This window comes from Cololabis saira, chromosome 10 (genome assembly GCF_033807715.1).
Source record: "Cololabis saira isolate AMF1-May2022 chromosome 10, fColSai1.1, whole genome shotgun sequence".
Taxonomy (NCBI): Eukaryota; Metazoa; Chordata; class Actinopteri; order Beloniformes; family Belonidae; genus Cololabis; species Cololabis saira.
This window is the reverse complement of record NC_084596.1, coordinates 7203329-7226480: the sequence shown is the minus strand read 5'-3', so window position 1 is coordinate 7226480 and position 23152 is coordinate 7203329. Positions and strand designations below refer to the sequence as shown.

Genomic DNA, 23152 nt, shown 5'->3' with positions numbered 1-23152 from the left:
TAGATATTTTCTTTCTTCCTTTTTTCCTCTTTCCTCTTTTTTGTCATACTTTTTATTTTTTCCTTTTTAAAATTCTTTTCTACGTATGAAAAACTGCTCTTCTTATATTCCTTTTTTTTAATTTCAGTTAGGGTTAGGGTTAGAGCTCTTTGGTCAACTTGTATAATCCGATTTCCCCTAAACTCCAGTTCAACTTAGCCAGACTAATCAATAGCTCCATTAAGATGTTTTTAGGCAGTTTTTTTCTTTTTTCCTTTTTTTTTCTTTTTTAATTTTTTTTCTATGCATTAAAAACTTTTTTTTCTCATACTTTTTTTTACCTATAGAAAGCTTCTTCTTTTTAGATTTTTTCTTTTTTCCTTGTTTTTCCTTAAAACATTTGTTTCTACCTATGAAAACCTTTTTTTTTCTCATACTTTCTCTTTTTGCCTTTTCTCTTTTTTTCTCTTTTTTCATGTATGAAGTTTATTTGTTTAACATACTTTTTCATTTTTCCTTTAAAGTTTTTTTTCTATGTATAAAAAGTTTTTTTTTCTTCCATATTTTCTTTTTTCCTTTTCTTCTTATTTATGTATTTTTTCCTTTTTACATTTTTTTTTCTACATATAAAAAGCTTCTTTTTTCCTCGTACTTCATCTTTTTCTCCTTTTTTTCTTTTTTTTCTTTTTTTAACATACTTTTTCTCTTTTCCTTTAAAATGTTGTTTTCTACACATGAAAAGCTTCTTTTTTCCTTTTTTTTTTTTTATGTATGAAAAGTTTAATTTTTGTCTTTTTTTAACATACTTTTTCTCTTTTCCTTTACAATGTTGTTTTGTACATATGAGAAGCTTCTTCTTTCCTCATACTTACCCGAGGGGGGGGCCAGTGGTCCGACAGCAGTGGTTTGGGGACGGGGGGGTAGAGGTGCTGCTTCATGCTGGAGGAGGAAATCACATTCATGATTTTAAACAAATTTTAAACAGATTTTAAACAAATTCAATAAATTACAAAAAAAAAAAAAAAAAAAAAAAAATATATATATATATATATATATATATATATATATATATATATATATATATATATATATACATACAAATAAATTTAAATAAATAATACAATAAAATACAAATAAAATACAAATAAATTATTTATTTATATATATATATATATATATATATATATATATATATCTGAACACATATGCTTTATTGTATATAAATTTACTACATATATTGGAGGGGGGGGGGGGGGGGGTATGTGAGTATCTCACCAGTCCCAGTGGCTGTAGCAGCCCGCGGCGGCCAATCCCAGCAGCCCCAGCACGGCCCCGACGGCCCCCAACACGGCCGTGATCCAGGCCCCGGCTAGGAGACCAGAGAACCGGGTTAGAACTCGGACCTTAGTCTGGGGAGGGGGGGTTACTGTGGGTATTTACCGGGGCGGTTGATGGTGGCCGTGATGCTGGTGTTGCCACACTCCCCCAGAGCCGTCCGCGCCGCCACCATGAACCGGTAGGAACCGGCTCCCAGCTTCCCGGCCGTCAGGCTGCAGGACTCAGGGTCGGCTAAGGTCAAAGATCAGGGGTCAGAGTTCCCAGAATTCAGAGGTGTCTCCAGTTTTCAGGTGAAAGTATGTGAAGACTGGTGTGACTGAGTCATGTGATCAGCTAGTTGTGATTGAGTTAGGGACATCAAGAACTGGATTTCCAGAAACTTCTTGCTTCTAAATTCAGATAAAACGGAGGTTATCATTCTTGGTCCAGAGCATCTTAGGAAGGGATTAGATGGTGTTGCGATGGCTTCCAGTGCAACTGTGAGAAACCTTGGTGTTGTTTTCGATCAGGATTTGTCGTTTAAACCATATGTTAATCAGGTTTGTAAAACAGTATTTTTCCATCTCCGTAATATTGCAAAAATTAGGAAAATCCTCTCTCAGAGTGATGCAGAAAAACTAGTTCATGCGTTTGTATCTTCTAGACTAGATTACTGTAATGTGTTGTTAGCAGGATGTCCAAGTAATTTGCTGAATAGGCTCCAGCTGATCCAGAATGCAGCAGCACGAGTGCTGACAGGAATCAGCAGGAGAGACCACGTCTCTCATTGGTTACCCGTAAACACTAGACCCTCCAGAAAAACGCGGGCAAAAATCCTTGATTCTGCGGGCTAAAATCATTGATTATGCGGGCTAAAATCATTGATTATGCGATTAAATGTGCAGGTTTTTATGTGCTTTTATGCGGTGAAATTGCGGAATATGCTGGAAGTTCCGGAATATGCGGAAAGTTGCAAAATATGCAGGAAGTTGCGGATTCGGCGCTGAGCTCTTCCCTCTTCGCTCGCCGCTACTCATCATCATCATCATCGTTTATTAGTCAGACTCGAGGTCCATGATAAAAACATACAACATTCAATACATAAGAACACAGATTAAAAGAATGCTGATTGTACTGAGGGAATCCTTGTTAGTTTCTTTTCCTCCGCTTAGTAATATGCTTAATTCAGCGGGCTGTCTCGTCTGATCTGAGGTCGTAGACGAAAAAAAAAGGAGAGCGCATGTGGAGAGGAGAGGGGCGGAGGCGGCTCGGAGGCCGGTCCCCACCTGGTCTCTCTCCCTCCAGCCCGCGGCTCGGTGCTCGGGTGATTGCCGGGCGCACCGGCGCGGTGAGGGGACGACCCAGAGCTTCGTCCCCCCACGCGTCCGCCGCCAAGGTCCCCAAGTGGATGGGAGCGTGCGCAGCGTGCGCAGTGGTACGCGGTCAGCGCGGAGACCAGAGTCCACCGGCAGCCGCGCCCACTGCTCAAGCGGGGGGCTCGACGGAGACGGCACTCCTTTTTCCTTCTCACCCCCGCGGGTGAGAGCTGCTGTTTTGGGGGTGGCGGCTTCTGCGAGGGGTGCGGAGGTTCCCGGGCGGGTCCCGCACGTCGCGACCGGGCGTCCCGACGTGTCACTCACAACACTTCCCCCTTTTCTAATGTGCGGCTATTGTGAAATCAAGCGAGCCCCGCATAATCCCCGCATAATTCGCATATTCAGCGCGGACATATGCAATTATCGCGGGAAATATGCGCCCTTTTAGGAATAAATCTATCCCCGGCTAATCTGCGCCATTTGGCTGATTATGCAATGAATTATGCGATCGCGTAATCGCGTTTTTCTGGAGGGCCTAATTACTTGCATATAAAGCCCAAAACAACTTAGCTCCACAGTATTTACAAGACCTGATAGTGCCTTATGTTCCTGGCAGAGCTCTCCGTTCTCAGAGTGCAGGTTTACTCGTAGTTCATAGAGTATCCAAATGTAGATTTGGAGGGCGGGCGTTCTGCTATCAGGCACCATTACTTTGGAACCAACTTCCAATCTGGGTTAAGGAGGCTGACACCACCTCCACCTTTAAAACTAAACTTAAAACCTTTCTGTTTAGTAAAGCCTATAGTTAGTGTTTAGTAAACCTCTAGTTGGTGTTGGTAAATCTCTATGTAGTGTAAACTCTAGTGTGTTAGAATCGCTCCTGTAGTTTGTTTTGCTGCCCCCCCTTTTCTCCTTTTTTCTCTTTTGTACATGGTGCAGCATCCTCTGCCGGTGGCGAAGAGCATCTCTGAATGCACAACACCGGAACCTGCAGCGTTTGAGTGAGAGGGGCAGGGTAACGGCCCGGTCAGGCGGGGGAGAGGTTTGTCCGTCAAGACTCCTCTCCCTGGCCCTGCCCCTTCTCAAACCTTTCCCCGACCCTGCACCCCAACCTGGGACTTGCTGATTGGGCCGGAGCTTCGGGAGCTGCGTGCTGGCCTGTGGTCCCCACCCCTGGTCATCCCGTTGCTGCTTCCACCTGCCTGCTGTGCTGTTGCCGTCCCTGACCACCAGTCTGGCCCTCGGCAGGAGGGTCCCCCCTGATGAGCCTGGTCCTGCTCAAGGTTTCTTCCCTCCTAAAGGGGAGTTTTTCCTTGCCCCTGTTTGGCTTAAGGTTTTTCTCCCACTAGGGGAGTTTTTACCTGCCATTGTTTATGTAATAATTGCTCGGGGGTTTATGTTCTGGGTCTCTGGAAAGCGTCTTGAGACAACTTTTGTTGTATTAGACGCTATATAGATAAAATTGAATTGAATTGAATTGAGTCATGTGATCAGCTGTGGCTAAAGCAGCTTTAGGGTTTTATTGGAGTTTCACATTTTTTCTATTGTGGAATTTAGTGTCTGATTATTGGAATTATAAATAATAATAATAATAATAATAATATTAATATTAATAATAACAATAATAATAATAATAATAATGATAATAGTAATGACAATGATTATAATCATAATAATGATAATAACAACAATAATAATCCTAATAATAACCATAATAAGCCTACCATGATGAGAAGAAGAAAAACAAGGACCGTTACGTCGCCCGGATCGGCGTCACCGGGGCCCCTCCCTGGAGCCAGGCCTGGGGTTGGGGCTCGAAGACGAGCGCCTGGTGGCCGGGTCTTTGCCCGTGGGACCCGGCCGGGCTCAGCCCGAAACGGCGACGTGGGCCCGCCTTCCTGTAGGCCCACCACCCGCAGGAAGGACCATGGCAGGCCGGTGCAATGTGGGCTGGGTAGCAGTCGTGGCGGGGTGCCTCGACGACCCAATCCCTGGACCAAAACCCTCACAGTGGGGACATGGAATGTCACCTCGCTGGGGGGGAAGGAGCCGGAGCTTGTGCGTGAGGTTGAGAGATACCGGCTAGAGATAGTCGGGCTCACCTCCACACATAGCTTGGGCTCTGGAACCCAGCTCCTTGAAGGGGGCTGGACCCTCCACTACTCTGGAGTTGCCCAGGGTGAGAGGCGGCGGGCTGGTGTGGGCTTGGTTATAGCCCCCCAGCTCAGCCACCATGTGTTGGAGTTCACCCCGGTGAACGAGAGGGTCGCTTCCCTGCGCCTTCGGGTCGGGAAAAGGTCTCTCACTGTTGTTTGTGCCTACGGGCCGAACAGCAGTGGGGAGTACCCGGCCTTCTTGGAGTCCCTGGGAGGAGTACTTGATAGTGCTCCAACTGGGGACTCCATTGTTCTACTGGGGGACTTCAACGCTCACGTGGGTAATGACAGTGATACCTGGAGAGGCGTGATTGGGAGGAACGGCCTCCCCGATCTGAACCCGAGCAGTGTTTTGTTGTTGGACTTCTGTGCGAGTCACAGTTTGTCCATCACGAACACCATGTTCAGGCATAAGGGTGTCCATCAGTGCACGTGGCACCAGGACACCCTAGGCCGGAGGTCAATGATCGACTTTGTTGTCGTTTCATCTGACCTTCGGCCGCATGTCTTGTACACTCGGGTGAAGAGAGGGGCTGAGCTGTCAACTGATCACCACCTGGTGGTGAGATGGATGCGCTGGCGGAGGATGAGGTTGGACAGACCGGGCAGACCCAAACGGATTGTGAGGGTCTGTTGGGAACGTCTGGCTGAGCCCTCTGTCAGGGACGTCTTCAACTCCCACCTCCGGGAGAGCTTCTCTCGGATCCCGGGGGAGGCGGGGGACATCGAGTCCGAGTGGACCATGTTCTCTGCCTCCATTGTCAACGCGGCGGCTCGAAGCTGTGGACGCAAGGTCTCCGGTGCCTGTCGTGGCGGCAATCCTAGAACCCGGTGGTGGACACCGGAAGTACAGGATGCCGTCAGACTGAAGAAGGAGTCCTACCGGGCTATGTTGGCCGGTGGGACTCCTGACGCAGTAGATAGGTACCGGCAGGCCAAGCGAGCCGCAGCTCGGGCAGTCTTGGAGGCAAAAACTCGGGTCTGGGAGGAGTTCGGGGAGGCCATGGAGGAAGACTTTCGGTCGGCCTCGAGGAAATTCTGGAGGACCGTTCGGCGCCTCAGAAGGGGGAAGCAGTACTCTGCCGGCACCGTTTATGGTGCTGGTGGGGAGCTGTTGACCTCGACTGGGGACATTGTCGGATGGTGGAAGGAATACTTCGAAGATCTCCTCAACCCGACTGACATGCCTTCCACTGAGGAAGCAGAGGGTTGGGGCTCGGACGCGTGCTAATCCATCACCCAAGCCGAGGTCACCGAGGTGGTTCGTAAGCTCCTCGGTGGCACCAGGGATGGATGAGATTCGCCCTGAGTACCTCAAGTCTCTGGATGTCGTAGGGCTGTCTTGGTTGACACGCCTCTGCGACATTGCATGGAGGAAGGGGACAGTACCGCTGGGGTGGCAAACCGAGGTGGTGGTCCCTCTGTTTAAAAAGGGGGACCGGAGAGTGTGTTCCAACTACAGGGGGATCACACTTCTCAGCCTCCCGGGGAAAGTCTACGCCAGGGTACTGGAGAGGAGATTACGGCCGATAGTCGAACCTCGGATTCAGGAGGAACAATGCGGTTTTCGTCCCGGTCGTGGAACACTGGACCAGCTCTATAGCCTCCGCAGGGTGCTCGAGGGTTCATGGGAATTTGCCCAACCAGTCTACATGTGTTTTGTGGATCTGGAGAAGGCATTTGACCGTGTCCCTCGTGCCATTCTGTGGGGGGTGCTGAGTGAGTATGGAGTCCGGGGCCCTCTACTAAGGGCTGTCCGGTCTCTGTATGATCGAAGCAGGAGTCTGGTTCCCATTGCCGGCAGTAAGTCAGACTTGTTCCCGGTGCATGTTGGACTCCGGCAGGGCTGCCCTTTGTCACCGGTCCTGTTCATAATTTTTATGGACAGGATTTCTAGGCGCAGCCAGGGGTCGGAGGGGATCCGGTTTGGGAACCTCAGGATTTCATCTCTGCTTTTTGCAGATGATGTTGTCCTGTTGGCTTCATCAGACCGGGACCTCCAGCATGTGCTGGGGCGGTTTGCGGCCGAGTGCGATGCGGCAGGGATGAGAATCAGCACCTCCAAGACCGAGGCCATGGTTCTCGACCGGAAAAGGGTGGCATGCCTTCTCCGGGTGGGTGGAGAAGTCCTGCCTCAGGTGGAGGAGTTCGAGTATCTCAGGATCTTGTTCACGAGTGAGGGAACAATGGAGCGTGAGATTGACAGACGGATCGGTGCAGCGTCCGCAGTAATGCGGTCGATGTACTGGACCGTCGTGGTGAAGAGGGAGCTGAGTCGAAAGGCGAAGCTCTCGATTTACCGGTCAATCTACGCACCTACCCTCACCTATGGTCATGAACTTTGGGTAGTGACCGAAAGGACAAGATCGCGGATACAAGCGGCCGAGATGAGTTTCCTCCGCAGGGTGGCTGGCCGCTCCCTTAGAGATAGGGTGAGGAGTTCGGTCACCCGGGAGGAGCTCGGAGTCGAGCCGCTGCTCCTTCACATTGAGAGGAGTCAGCTGAGGTGGCTTGGGCATCTGTACCGGATGCCTCCTGGACGCCTCCCTAGGGAGGTGTTCCAGGCATGTCCCCCCGGGAGGAGACCCCGGGGAAGACCCAGGACACGCTGGAGAGACTATGTCTCTCGGCTGGCCTGGGAACGCCTCGGACTCCCCCCGGAAGAGCTGGAGGAAGAGCTGGAGGAAGTGTCTGGGGTGAGGGAAGTCTGGGCATCCCTGCTAAGGCTGCTGCCCCCGCGACCCGGTAACGGATAAAGCGGGAGAAGATGAGATGAGAGAACCATAATAATAAAAATAAAAATAAATAAACAATCATATTTATTATAATGATAATGTAAAAATAATATTAATGGCATTAATAATCATGGCCCCCTCCCCCCACATTCCAAGTTCAATAATACTATAAAAAGTGCCTTTTCTGTTCACATAAAACTCAACTTATCATCATAAGCAAATCAGAAATGACACCATCCACGACTCTCTATGCAAACCATTCAAAAGTTATGGCAGAAAATAGGAAATATCAAATATCGACCAATCAGAAGAAGGGGCGGGGCTAATTCAGGCCAATGAAGGTCAAGTACGCAATACCGAGTCAGATGACACCACCCATGACTCTCTATGTCAAACCATTCAAACGTTAGCGCAGAAAATAGGGACCATCAAATATCGACCAATCAGAAGAAGGGGCGGGGCTAATTTGCACCAATTATGTTCAAGGACTCAAAACCATGTCCGATGACACCACCCACAAGTTTTTACGTCAAACCATTCAAAAGTTTACGTCGAAAAAATAAAAACGAGAAAAAAATAATAATTCATACAGATACAATAGGGCCTTCGCACTAGTAGTGCTACTTTTCTACTTTTTTCTACTCTCTACTAAATGTCCAGGCCTGAAGAATCTACATGCAAGTCATACGTGCACAAGGGTGCGAGGGCCCATTCATCGCTATTATTATTATTTTTCAGACTGATCTCAGTGGTATCGGCACCATCAGAAGGTCCAGCAGGTTGAGAGGGAGGAACTGACCCGTGTGACTGATACTGAGCTCCTCCTTCTTCTCCTCCTCCTCCTCCTTCCAGCAGTACAGCGAGTATCCCAGGATGAAGGCGCTCTGCTCCTGCAGAGGGAACGGTTCCCACAGCAGCTTCACCCCGTCGTCCTGCTGCTGGAGCCGCAGAGACCTGAAGAGCAGCTTCTCCATTTCTGGAAGATTCAAAGGAGAAAATGTCATTTCAACCAAATAACCAATAATCTTAATTTAAAAAAGGTAAAAAAAATAATTAAAAAAATACGTTTTTCATACATTATAAAAGACAAAAGAAATTTAAAAAAAGCAAACAAGAAATGCATACATAAAAAAGAGAATAAAAAAGAAAAATAGGAAAAATATTTTAAAAAATAAGTTTTTCATACATAGAAAAAAGAGAAAATCAGTTAAAAAAAGAAAAAAGAAAGAATATAAGAAAAAAAAAGTTTTCATACGTAGAAAAAATTTATAAAAAGGAAAAAAGATAAATATATATGTAAAAAAAGTTTCTCATACAGAAAAAGATAAAAGAAATTAAAAAAAGGAAAAAAGAAAAATATATAAAAAAGAAAAGATAAGAAAAAAAGAAGGTTTTCATTCTTAAAGAAGAGAGAGAAAGGAGAAAAAAATGAAAACAGAAAAGAAATATATAAAAAGAAGCTTTTTATACCTAGAAGAAAGAGAACAATACATTTAAAAAAAATATATAGAAAATAAATATTTTTTTTCATACATAAAATAAAAAAAGAAAGAACATATAAAGAAGGGAATTGCAATGAAAGTGATACGAGTCGGTCCTACTTGTCTCTTCGGCGTAGCCTTCTCGTTCCTGGAGGAGCACCGGAGCTCCCGAAGTGCAGGCGTAGACGGAGAACAGGTACCTCACTCCCTTCAGGAGGTTCTCTGGGAAATAAACAAAGATTCTTTGATTTGTTGAAAAGCTCATTTTTTATATATATATTTCCTTTCTTTCTCATTTTTACATATGAAAATCTTTTTTCATTTTGTTATTTCATTTTTCCTTTTTGAAATTATTTTCTACGTATGAAAAGCTATGTCTTTATATGTCTTTTATTTTTTCCTGTTAAAATTTTTTATCTCTTTTTTATGAAAAACGTTTTTTACATATTTTATTTTTTTACCGTTTTTTTTTCTTTTTCCTTTTTTTCTCCTTTTTATGTATGAAAAGTTTTTTTTAATTATATTCTTTTTTCCGTTTCAAATTTTTTTTGGTTTCTTTTCTATGTATGAAAAAAAAATTCTTATATCTTTTTTTCCTTCTTTTATTTTTGTTCTCTTTTTTAAGTATGAAAAGCTTGTTTTTTCTCATATTCTCTTTTTTACGTAGGAAAAGCTTTTTTAAATCATACTACTTCTTGTTTTCTTTTTAAAAATTTTTTTCAATGTATGAAAAGCTATGTTTTTATATATCTTTTCTTTTTTCCTTTTTTAATATTTTGTTTCTTTTTTATGTGTGAAAAACTTATTTTTTATACATTTCTTCTTTTTCCTCTTTTTATGTATAAAAAAATCAATTTTTCTTATATTCTCTTTTTTTCATTTTTAAAATGTATTTGTTTATTTTTATGCATGAAATAAAAAAAATTTTCTATGTATAAAAGCTTCTTTTTAATTTTTTTCCTTTTTAAAATTTTTTTCTATGTATAAAAAGCTTCTTTTTTTCTATGGATGAAAAACTTATTTTTTACATGTTTTATTTTGTTCCATTTTTTTCTCTTTTTTCTTTCTGCATGATGTATGAAATTTGTTTTTAAATTATAGTATTCCTTTTTCCTTTGTTTTCCTCTTTTTAAATTTTTTCTACATATGAAAAGCTTTTTTCTCATAATGTTTTCTACGTATAAAAAGCTTCTTTTTTATGTTGTTCCTTTTCCTTTTTTTATGGATGAAAAACTTATTTTTGTACATATTGTTTTTTCATTTTTTTTCTCTTTTTTACGTGTGAAAAGCTTATTTTTTCTTATATCTTTTCTTTTTTCCTTTTTTAAATGTATTTTCTCCTTTTCTATGTATGAGAAGCTTCTTTTACATATATATTTATCTTTTTTCCTTTTTATACATTTTTTCTACGTATGAAAAGCTTATTTTTTCTTTTCTCCATGCATGAAAAACTTATTTTTTTCTTATATTCTTTTTTTTTCTTTTTTTAGCTGATTTTCTCTTATTTTTATATATGAAAAAAAAAATGTTTTTAATATTTTTCCTATTTTTGTGTGAAAAACTTATTTTCTTTTTCTTTTCTTTTTTCCTTTTGTTTCCTTTTTTAAAATTCCTTTCTCTTTTTTTTCTATATATGAAAATCTTTTTCCATGTGAAAAGCTTTTCCACCTGACGGAACGGTGAAGGTGGTCTGATCAGGCCGGAGTTTCCGCCAGTCCAGCGGGCCTCGTCCCGCCGAGGGAGTCCAGTCCACGATGTAGCCGCAGGTGGCTACGGAAGTGCTAGCCCAGGACAGGCTGAGACCTCGCTGGTTTCCGGAGATCCGAGAAACGTTCGTCCCTGGAGGTTAGAACATAAAAGAGATGTAATCGTTCAAAATAATCCACAAGTTTTGACGATTTATTAAGATTTAGATGTAATTTAAATGGGAAATGGACGTCGAGGTGGCGGGGCCTGTGGGACCTTTTTTCTTTTTTCATCTTGGTTTTTTTCTCCTCTCTTTCCCCCTTTTTTTCTCTTTTTTTCCTCTTTTTTTCTGTATATGAAAAGCTGATTTATTTGGATTTTTTTTCCATCTTCGTTTCCTCTTCTCTTTTTTCCTTTTTTGTCTTTTTTATGTATGAAAAGCTTATTTTTGTATATGTTTTTCATTTTGGTTTTCTCTCCTCATTTCTTCTAATTTTTTTTTCTATGTATGAAAAGCTTTTTCATATATCTTATTTTTTCATCTTTGTTTACTCTCCTCTTTTTTCCCTTCTTTTCCCTTTTTTTTCTTTTTTCCTTTTCATTGTTTTTTCTATGAAAAGCTTCTCTATTGTTATATTTGTTGTTTTTCATCTACTTTTCCTTTCCTCTTTTTTTCATTTTTTTATTGTTTTCCTCTTTTTTCTATGAAAATCTTTTTTTTTCTTAAATGTTTTCTTTTTGTTCCTTTTTTCTTTTTTCTATGTATGAATATCTTCTTTATTTTTTATATTTAGTCTTTTTTTTTCTTTTTTAACTCTTTTCATGTATGAAAAGCTTTTTTTCCTATAATTGTTCTTGTTTCATCTTCGTTTCCACTCCTCTTTTTTAACTTTTTTTTACTTTTCCTTTTTTTCTATTTTCTATGTATGAAAATATTTCTTTCTTATTTTTTTCTTTTCCTTCCTTCTTTCTTTTTTCCTTTTTTTTCTCTTTCTCTTCGTTTTTTTATCTTTTCTGTTTTGTTCTTTTTTTCCTACGTATGAAAAGCTTCTTTATTGTTATATATTTTTTCATCTTCATTTTCTCTCCTCTTTTTTCCTTTTTTATATATTTTTTCCTATCCCTTTTTTTCCTTTTTCCCCCTCTTTTTATTTGTATGAAAAGCTTTTTTATAGATTTTTTCTTTTTTCCCTTTTTCCTCTTCTTTTTATACATATTTTCCTCTTTTATTCCTTTTTTCCTACGTGTGAAAAGCTTCTTTTTTTCTTATATTTTTCTTTGTTCACCTTCTTTTCCTCTCCTCTTTTTTTCCCCTTTTTTCTATGTATGAAACTGTTTTTTTATTTTCTTTTTTCCCTTTTTTTCTATATTCATAAAAAGCCTCTTTTTTATACGTGTAAAAAGCTTAATTTTTATATATTTTTTCCTCTCCTTTTTTCCTTTGTTCTTTTTCTTCTTTTTGTTCCTCTTTTTTCTATATAGGAAAATCTTAATTTATTTTTCTTTCTTCTTTTTTTAAACTATTTTTTCATGCATGAAAAGCTTCTTTATTTTAATATTTTTAATTTTTTCGTTTTCGTTTCCTCTCCTCTTTTTTTCCTTCTTTCTCTTTATTTCCTCTGTATGACCCACGGGGGCGGGGCTTGTGTGGAGCGGGCCTGTATGGGGGCGGGGCCTGTATGAGGGGGCGGGGCTACCTGCTCTGTATCGCGGAATGTCGAGCGTCGCCGGAGCCGAGCTGCCGTTCTGGTTCCAGGCGGTTACCGTGACGACCAGGTCCAGGCCCCGCCCCCTCCGGGTGAGGTTCAGCTGGTGGGCGGGGACCTGCTCTCTGATTGGTCCCCAGACCACCTGGTAATGCTGGATCAGGCCGTGGCTCTGATTGGCTGCTGGCTTCTGGGGGGGGGACAAAGAAGGGCACAGAAAAACATCATCGAGGAAGTTTGACTCTGTGTGTTTTGAACGACACATGTAAAAAAAAAATGACAAAAAAATAATCATATTCATATTTCTTTTCATTTTTTTCATGGTATTTTATTTTTGGGGGCTTTTTTTTTTTTTCGGGGTATTTCATCTTTTTTTCTCTGTTATTTGTGGTATTTTTTTCTGCCCTTTTTCAAGGTTTTTTTTCTGTTTTTCAAGGTAATTTTTTCTTTTTTTCAAGGTAATTTCTTCTGCACTGTCTTTTTTTTCTGTTTTTTCCAATGTCATTTATTTTAGTTTTTTAGGTAATTTCTTCTTTATTTCAAGGTAATTTTGTTTTTGTTTTTCAAGGTAATTTATTTTTGTTTTTCGAGGTAATCCTTTCTTATATATATTTTCTCAACATTAATCTCGACATTTCGACTTTTTTTCTCGATATTTCGACTTTTTTCTCGAAGTGCACAATAAAAAAAAATCTTCCCCTCTCAAATATTATTTCTCCTGCATGGCCCTAATACTCTTCCGTAGTGTTAAGTTAAGTTTGCTGTTGCACAAAGTGAATTTCCACATTGAGGGAGAAATAAAGGACAATCTTATCTTATCTTATTTTTACGTATTTTTGTTTCTTTTTTTTAATGAATAAAGAGCTTTTTTTATTATATTATTTATTTTTTCCCTTTTTTTAAATTCCATTTCTCCTTTTCTCTATGTATGAAAAGCTTCTTTTTTCATCAGCTTTTCTTCTCCTCTTTTTTCCTTTTTGTCTTATGTTCCTTTTTTTCTTTTCTCTATTTTTTTCTATGTCTGAAAAGCTTTTTTATTTTAAATATTTTTTTGTTTCCTCTCCTTTTTTTCTCCCTTTTTTTAATGTATGTATGTATTTTTCTCCCAAAAAAAGTACATAATTAAACAGAAAAAAAGTCCGGGCAAAAAGTAGAAACATTTCTCTGTTCTTTTTCTTCTTTCGTCTCCTTTCCTTTCCCAGTTTTTCTTTTTTTTCTCTTTTTTTGTATGAACTGCTTCTTTTTTTCTACTTAATTTTTCATCTTCTTTTCCTCTCCTCTTTTATTCCTTTTTTTATTTTTTCCATTATTTCCTTTTTTCTCTTTTTTCCTATGTATGAAAAGGTTATTTTTGTATATTTATATTTTTCCTTTTTTTTTCTTTTCCTATTTTTCTTTTTTTTGACGTATGTATTTTTCTAAAAAAAAAACTAATTTTAATATTTTTTTAAATGAAAATAATTACACGGAAAAACAAAGCCTGCACAATTACCTAAAAAAAATATAAAATAATAACCAAAAAAAAGCTGCAGTTTCCCACCTTCCACAGCACGAGGCCGCCGTCCCCCCCCTCGCGCCCCCACACGTCCAGAGCATCTGGAACTGAAACAAACAACCAATCATTGAAACTAGGGATGCCCCAATACCGATATTGGTATCGGTATCGGGGCCGATACTGCTCTCATATACTTGTACTCCGATACCACGCACCGACACTTCATTGTTGTTGTAGTTACTGGTTAGCGCCTCTAGGGGGAGATGTTGAGCCACGGCTCCCTGGCTGAGCAGCAGCCGCCGAGCAGCCGCTGCTCAGCCAACTGTTCCATGTTTCAGTTTGTTCTATCTTCCTTAATTATACAAACTGGACGGTTGAGTATTAGCCTTACTCACAGGGAACTTTATTAAACACTCCACGTAACTCACAGTACAACGTGGTCTCATCGCAGGAACATCAACTGCGCAGGTGCGGTGCTTCACCTGAAGCCGTCCGTGTGAAACAACATAAACAATCCCATTGTTACATTCCGGTTAGCCGCTAGTCGGCTAAGCTTAGCGTGGTGATGAGAAGAGAGTGATACCTGTGGGTGGGACTAGCAGCGCCGTTTCAGGCAAGATAGCGACGACAGAAGCAAGGCAGACCGCGAGCTGTCAGCACGGCGCGTGGCCGGGGGTGGGGTTTCGCGGTCTGACTTGCTTCTGTCGTCCCTTATTTTGAAATATGTCCACACTGCTGACGTCCCGATTGCAATAATTGTCGCTATCTTGCCTGAAATGACGCTGCCAGTCTCAATCACGGGTATCACTCTCTTCTCATCACCACGCTAAGCTTAGCCTACTAGCGGCTAACGGGAATGTAACAATAGGATTGTTTATGTTCTTCTTCTTCTTCTCTGTTTTATTGGCGGATCGCAACCAACTTTAAGGTGCATACCGCCACCTACTGTACAAGAGTGTGTAACATGATTTAATTTAGCCTGTTTTTTAAATTCTATTTGATTGTTTATGTTGTTTCAAATGGACGGCTTCAGGTGAATCACCGCACATGCTCAGTTGATGTACCTGCGATGAGACTAAAGCGCGGAGGAAAGACCCGCTGGCTGAGTTTTGTTTAAAATTGAATTTCTGTTGCAAATAAAACCTGTTTTCCAATTCATTGCATTTTTAGCCTAGTTATTTTTGTGGTAGAAGTATCGGATCGGTACTCGGTATCGGCGAGTACACAAATTAAAATACTCGTAGCCTACTCGGTGTGAAAAAAATGGTATCGGGGCATCCCTAATTGAAACACTAAAATCTCCATCTCCCCTGGGTCCTAGAGTCCACCCACCGTCGCCGTGCGTGTGCACGTGCACGCCGTCACTCCAGTCGCCCCATTTCCACGAGTGGCGGGTCGTCCAGCAGCGAACCCGGACCCGGTAGGTGGAGTCCGGCTGCAGCTGGTCCAGGAGGGCGGAGTCGAGGCCGAGTCCGGAGAAATTCCTCTGCTGGGGGAGGGGGGGGGGCATAAACGTGTTTATTAGTGCTTCTTTTCTTCAATTTTTTCTTTTTTCTTTTAAAATATATGAATAAATAAATAAAATGCCACGAAAAAAGGAAAAAATGACCACGAAAAAACTGAAAAAATTATCCAGAAAAACAGAAATAGTTATTTCAAGAAACAGAAAAAATTACCCCGAGAAAGAGAAAAAAATATGAAAAACTGAAAAACATTTAGAAAAGGAAAATTATCAAGAAGAACTGACAAAATTATCCCAAGAAAGAGAACAAGTATCACAAAAAACGGAAAAAGATATCCCTAAAACAGGATGGAAAAATCACCACGAAAAACAGAAAAAAAATATCCAGAAAAACAAAAAATTATCCCGAAAAACAGAAACAATTATTGAGGAAAAAAGAAAAAATTATCAAGAAGAACTGACAAAATTATCCCAAGAAACAGAACAGGTATCACAAAAAACAGAAAGATATCCCTAAAACAGGATGGAAAAATCACCACGAAAAAAAAGAAAAAAAATATCCAGAAAAACAAAAAATTATCCCGAAAAACAGAAAAAATTATTGAGGAAAAAAGAAAAAATTATCGAGATAAAAAGAAAAAATTATCTAGAACAGACAAAATTATCCCAAAAACAGAAAAAATTGTTGTGAAAAACAGAATTTTACAAAAAACAAAGAATTACACCGAAAATAAAAAAGTATCGCGATAAACAGAAAAAAAATATCTCTAAAACAGGACAGAAAAATGTATATTGAAAAACAAAAAGAATTATCCCAAAGAACAGACAAAATTATCCCAAAAAACAGAAAAAATTGTTGTGAAAAACAGAAAGAATTTTACAAAAAAACAAAGAATTACCCCGAAAATAAAAAAGGTATCAGGAAAAACAGAAAAAATATCTCTAAAACAGGACAGAAAAATGACCATGGAAAAACGGAAAAAAATATCCAGAAAAACTAAAAATTAAATTATTATTATTAACAATACTTTCCACCCTGCTTTGGGTATACTTTTTTCTGTTTTTTGGGAAAAATTTTTTCTGTTTTCCAGGATAATTTTTTCAGTTTTTCATAATACTTTTTTCTGTGTTTTCTGGGGACAGCGGGGTTCGCTAACTTACCACGCTAGGTCCTCGGCCGTGCTCGGCGCTGACCTGGCAGGTGAGGTCCAGGCTGCGGTAGCGCGGCTCCGCCCACCGCCACGCCAGGCTAGCGCTGCGGGCGTCCACCCTGGCGGCGGCCACGCCCACCGGGGCGAACATGCGGACTGACACGCCCCCGTTATTCACGTTAGTTACAACAAGAAACGCTGCTCTGTCTGTCCACCGTTACCTCGCTGGGCTAGCTCGGCTACGTCGCGCAGGACCAGCGTTCCCAGGGGATTCTGGGCCGTCAGGGTCCAGTTCTGCCGGCCCACGCCCACGTCCGTGTCCTGGGAGCAGCGGCCGCCGACCGGGGGGGCACACGGGCTGGAGGGAAATGAACGTCTCTGTTAAGGTGGAATTCAGCTGTTATGGTGGAATTCAGATGTTAAGGTGGAATTCAGTTGTTAAGGTGGAATTCAGTTGTTAAGGTGGAATTCAGTTGTTAAGGTGGAATTCAGTCGTTAAGGTGGAATTCAGTTGTTAAGGTGGAATTCAGCTGTTAAGGTGGAATTCAGTTGTTAAGGTGGAATTCAGTTGTTAAGGTGGAATTCAGTTGTTAAGGTGGAATTCAGTCGTTAAGGTGGAATTCAGTCGTTAAGGTGGAATTCAGATGTTAAGGTGGAATTAAGCTGTTAAGGTGGAATTCAGCTGTTAAGGTGGAATCCAGATGTTAAGGTGGAATTCAGATGTTAAGGTGGAATTCAGTTGTTAAGGTGGAATTCAGTTGTTAAGGTGGAATTTAGATATTATGGTGGAATTCAGCTGTTAAGGTGGAATTCAGTCGTTAAAGTGGAATTCAGCGTTTAAGACTTGGTGCATTACAAGGGTCCTATAAGCGGTTAAAAAAGAGCAGAGGAAGAGAGAATGAAAGAAGAAAAAAGAAAAGAAAAAGGAAGCCTTCATCAATAGAAAAAAGAAAGAAAAAAATAAACTTTTCATTAATAGAAATAAAATTAAAAAAAAGGAAAAAAGATAAGAAAAAAGCTTTTCAAATAGAAAAAGAAAGAGAAAAAAAAGCTCTTCATACATAAAAAAAACAAGTTTTTGATACAGAAAAAAGAAAAGAAGTGTAAAAAAAGAAAAATCTTTTCATATGTTAAAAAAAAATAAAAAAACCGGAAAGCAGAACGTGAATATAGTCGTTTTTCTTACCTGCCCAGGAGGCTGTAGACGGTCCTGTCCGAGTCCCAGCCCGGAGTCCAGCGACACAGAACCGACTCCAGGTCCCTGGTTTCACACTGCAGGTCCCGGTCCTGGGGGGGCTCTGGGAGAAAACTACTTTAATCAAGAAAACTACTTTTACCTGACCAAAAGTACATTTGAAAAGCTGCTTTTTTTCTTATAGTTTTTCTTTTTATTTCATTTTTTCATTTTTTTTATATATTTCTTCTTTTTTTCCTTTTTTACATATTTTTTCTTTTTTTCCTTTTTTACATATTTTTTCTTTTTTCATTTTCTTTCCTCCTTTTTTCCATTTCCCTTTTTTTCTATGTACTTTTTCTTATGCTTTTTCATTGTTTTTCTTTTCTTTTTGTCTTTTAATGAAAAGCTTATTTTTAATAATAATTAATAATAATAATAGTTTTTCACTTTTTTCTGTTTCCCTTTTTTATAAATGAAAAGCTGCTTTTATTCTTATACTTTTTATTTTTTCATCTTCTTTTCCTCTCCTCTTTTTTCCTTTTTTCCTGTTTTTTTCTCTGTTTAAAATCTTTTTTTCTTACATATAAATATATTTTACCTTTTTATCTACTTTTTTCTTATTTTTTCTCCTTTTTACCTCTTTTTTACTATTTTTTCCTTTTTTTCCTCTTTTTTCTATGTATAAAAAGTATTTTTTCTTACATATAAATATATTTTTTCCTCTTTTTTTTCTCTCTGTTTAAAATTATTTTTCTTACATATAAATATATTGTTTTCCTCTTTTTCCGACCTTTTTTCATCTTTTTCCACTTTTTTCCTCTGTTTACACATATAAAAAGCTTCATTTTTATATATTTTTGCCTCCTCTTTTTTTGTCATTTTTTCCTATTTTTTCCTTTTTTTTCTTTTTTATCCTCTTCTTTTTTTCCTCTTTTTAGTTATTTTTTCCTCTTTTTTCCCTCTTTTTTCTATGTATAAAGTTTTTTTTCTTACATATAAATATTTTTTTTTTCTACTTTTTTCTTCTTTTTTTCCTCTTTTTCCACTTTTTTCTCTTGTTTATACGTATAAAAAGCTTAATTTTTATATATTTTTTCCTCTCCTCTTTTGTCCTCCTTTTTTCTATTTTTTCCTCTTTTTTCCTATTTTTTCTCAATTTAAAATCATTTGTTTCCTACATATGAATATATTTTTTCCTTTTTTCCTCATTTAAAAAATCTTTTTTTTCTCACATATAAATATATTTTTCTTTATTCTTATTTCCTCCCCCTCCGCACCAGAGATGAAGGTGCAGGCTCCGTACTCCCTGCGGTCCGTCCTGCACTTCACGTCGACGCAGCGCGGCGATGTCCGGTCCAGGCGGACGGTGAGGGCGTAGCTGCGATTCCCCAGCCGCGTGGTGCTGAGCGGGGCAGCGTAGTCGCCGTTCACGTACATGTCCCTGGACGTCTCCCCGGGGGCGGGGACGCAGCAGAACGTGGCCTCGCTGCCCACCCGGAACATCTGGTCCCGGGGGAACACGCCTACGGCCCTGGAGCCGCCAAGCCCTGCAAAAAGGAAAGAAATAGATTCAAAAAGAAGGTTTTTATACATAGGAATAAATAAGGAAAAGAACATGAAAAAGAAAAAAATATAAGCTTAGTTTTTCTATTTTCCTTTAAAAAAAAGTTTTTCTCTTTTTTTCTACGTATTTTTTTCCTCGCTTTTTTCCTTTTCTTTGTATGAAAATCTTTTTTTCTTATATTTTTTTTTCTTTTTTTGTATTAATTAAAAGTTTCTTTTTTATATATTTGTTCTTATTTTTCTCTTTTTTTCTGTTCATTTAAAAAAAAATCCTATGCATAAAAAGCTTCTTTTTGTCTTGTACTTTTTTTCCTCTTTTTGTCTATGTATGAAAATCTTTTTTTTCTTATATTTTTTCCTTTTTCCATTAATAAAAATCTTTTTTTCCATTTTTATCTTTTTTCTCTTATTTCTCTATTAATGAAAAGCCTCTGTTTTTTATGGAAAAATATTAGGGCCAGGCATGAGAAAAATAAAAAATAATATTTTAGAAGAGGAAGATTTTTTTTTCCATTATGCATTTCGAGAAAAAACTCAAAATGTCGAGAAAAAAATTGAAATTTCGTGAATAAAGTTGAAAGGCAAAATTTTTACTTTATTCACAAAATTTCGACTTTATTGTTGAAATTGTATTTTTTACAATAATCTCAACATTTCGACTTTTTTCTCGAAGTGCACAATAAAAAAAAAAAAATCTTCCCCTATCAAATATTTTTTTTCCTGCATCGCCCTGATACTCTTCCGTATTTTATCTTCTATTTGTTCTCATTTCCTTTTTTCTATTAATGAAAAGTTTTTTTCCTCATATTATTTCCTTTTCTACAAGAATGAAAAACTCTTGTTTGATCTTTGTTTTCTCCGTTTCCTAGGGGGGGCCAGAGGGGGCCACAAAAAAAATGTCTTTTATTATTAGGCTCAGAAATACTTTATATATGCATTTTTAATATATAATATATAATATATAATATATATATATAATATATATATATATATATATATATATATATATATATATATACATATACACAGACATACTTAAAGAAACGCCGACTGATGCATTTTGCCCAAATGATTTGGGATGAAACGCATAACTGACGATAGAATCTACTGGCACTTTTCCACTTGAACCTACTCAGCGCGCCACGCCCCCGTCTTACGTTTTTACACTACGGGCCGAGACGGGTGGAGGCGTGTCGAATAGATACTTTTTCTGCCGAGGTTCTAAGTGGCTGAGTCGGCCCTGGATCTGACGTCATCACAATACAGGCCACCGATTGGTCTGGGGGCCGTCAGACGTCTGAATCAGGAAGAGGAAATCAGCGCAAGAGCGACTTGAGCGTCTCACCGGGCAGCGTCCGCGTCTCCTCCCACGGAGCTCCGCCGTCGTAGCGGCGGCTCAGCCGGACGGAGTGGGAGACGCACTCCAGCGGGACGGGGGACGTCCAGCTCCAGCGGTGCGGGGCTCCGGCCCGCGCCGTCGCCACGGCAACCTCCTCCTGCAACCAGAGCACCCGTCATATATACATAGATTTATATGTAGGAAAAAAAAGACTTTTAAAATGGAGAAAAAAGGAAAAATTTAAGCTGCAAGCAGCGGTGAACGGGCCCTCGCACCCTTGTGCACGTTCAGGCTGCAGTGGAAGCTTGTATGACTTGAAGATTCTTCAGGCCTGGACATTTAGCGGATGACACCACCCACGACTCTCTATATCAAACCATTCAAAAGTTATGGCAGAGAATAGGGACTATCAAATAGGCTATTGACCAATCAGAAGAAGGGGCGGGGCCAATTTGCACCAATTATGTTCAAGGACTCAAAACCGAGTCCGATGACACCACCCACGACTCTCTATGTCAAACCGTTCAAAAGTTATGGCAGATAATAGTATTTCTAGGGGGCGCTGTTGAGCCGTTAGGCCACGCCCATTAATGCAAACCATGAAATATCAAATTTATCACCAGGCCTGGCTTGGGTGCAAAATTTGGTGACTTTTGGGGAACTATCAAATATGGACCAATCAGATGAAGGTGGGCACGCTTTTTGGCGTCTAGCATCGCCACGGTAACGCTTTTGACTGAGAAAAGTAATGTAGTCGTAGGATGGAGCCGCACATTTTGATGTATAACACACCTGGGTGCACGTTACGGTTCGGCCCGTATTAACGGCCAAAGGAATGGCACAAATTGCGCCAAAATTACACGATTAATTCCAAATGGCCGACTTCCTGTTCAGTTTCGGCCATGGCGCCAAGAGACTTTTCTTTAAGTTGTGACATGATACAGGTGTGTACCGATTTTCGTGCATGTACGTCAAACCGTATTGTGGGGCTTGAGGCACAAAGTTTTCTAGGGGGCGCTGTTGAGCCATTTTGCCACGCCCGTTAATGCAAACCATTAAATATCACATTTTTCGCCAGGCCTGACTTTGGTTTAAAATTTGGTGACTTTTGGGGCACGCTTAGGGGGAAAAAAGGCCCTCATTTCGTCGGAAGGATAAAGAATAAAAATTCCTACAGATACAATAGGGCCTTCGCACTGTAAGTGCTTGGGCCCTAAAAAGATTTCCTTACATAGAAAAAAATGGAAATGCGAAAAAAGGAGAAAAAGAAGGAAAAAAGAAAAAATATATAAAAAGAGAAAAAAAGGAAAAAAGAAAAATATATAAAAAATGAAAAAAGCGGGAAAAAAGGTCATGTTAAAGTTGTTTTCTTTATTAAAGTTGTCTTTTCTTGGGGGACACGGGGTCCGGGTCAGAACCGGGTCAGAACTTACCTGGTGGACTTGTTTGTCCTCCATCAGAACCGTCAACTCGTAGACGAGCGGGTCGCGCGGTGAAATGCATGCTGGGGGATCTTCCCACGTTAGCAGGAGGTTCCGGTCCGAGCCGGTCAGGGTCAGGTTCTGGGGCCGGCACCGCGGGACACCTGGAGAACAGGTCGGGAGACCGGCGAGTTCAGACAGAAAAAAGAACACAGAATAAGCTTTTCATACGTAAAAAAAGAGAAAAAAGAAAAAATATATAATAAAAAAACGTTTTTTATTAAAAAAAAAGGAAAAGGGGAAAAAATATAAGAAAAAAATATAAACTTTTTATACAAAGACAAAAATAAAAACTGGAGAAAAAATAAGAAAAAATAAGCTTTTTATACATAAAAAAAAGAAAAATAGAAAAAAATAGAAGAAAAAAATAAGCTTTTCATACATAAAAAAGGAAAAAGTAATAAAAATTTAAAATAAAAGTGAGTGTTTTATACATAAAAAAAGGAAAAAAATATAAGAAAAAAAGAAGCCTTTCATACATAGAAAAAATAGAAAAAAGAAAATAAGAAAAAAACGTTTTTTATTTAAAAAAAAAGAAAAAGGAAAAACAGTATGTGAGAATTTTTAGTGTGTCCGAAACTTTAGTACGTACTCAATAGTATGCGCTATCCATACTCATTCTGGAGAAATGTATCGGTGCGTCCAAAATGTCATACTAAACATTATATACTCAAAAAGTATACTTAAGTTCGGCACACTTTTGAGTAAATATCAGTAGTATGCATTAATTTGGACGTACTATTCAGAGCCGCACGGCACTTCCTGCCGTCGGGGAGGGGGGTTGTTACCATGGTAACCTGTCACAACAGCAGTAGCAGCACCGCTCCGCCATTTCCCGTTTATTCTGGCCAAAACAGGATGACATTATATAATATTATATACGAATATAATATTAATATTATATAATAATATTATTATACTTAATATTATACTTATGACTAGTGATGCAGCGAAATGAAAATTTGTGGCCGAAACCGAAAATAATAATAAACACTTGGCCGAATACCGAACAATACCGAACATGGTTCTTCAGCAGTTTTTCATTTATTTTGCCAATTTTTTCACCATTGCATAAATTAAATAAATTTGATTTAGGCATGTTTTTCAA

General features: G+C 39.4%; 1 protein-coding gene across 1 annotated transcript; it reads right to left on the bottom strand.

Annotated features, from left to right (window-relative positions):
* Positions 1 to 1250: 1250 nt before the first annotated feature.
* On the bottom strand, positions 1251 to 22663 carry LOC133452154 (leukemia inhibitory factor receptor-like). Its single transcript, XM_061731374.1, has 15 exons — positions 22660 to 22663; positions 21997 to 22148; positions 20570 to 20720; positions 18939 to 19208; positions 17671 to 17782; positions 16706 to 16842; positions 16495 to 16640; positions 15141 to 15360; positions 13917 to 13978; positions 12368 to 12566; positions 10653 to 10823; positions 9105 to 9206; positions 8303 to 8479; positions 1420 to 1548; positions 1251 to 1348 (listed from the first exon to the last, which is right to left on the bottom strand). Exons 1-15 carry the CDS (start codon positions 22661 to 22663, stop codon positions 1251 to 1253), a joined length of 2130 nt encoding a protein of 709 aa, XP_061587358.1.
* Positions 22664 to 23152: the final 489 nt, after the last annotated feature.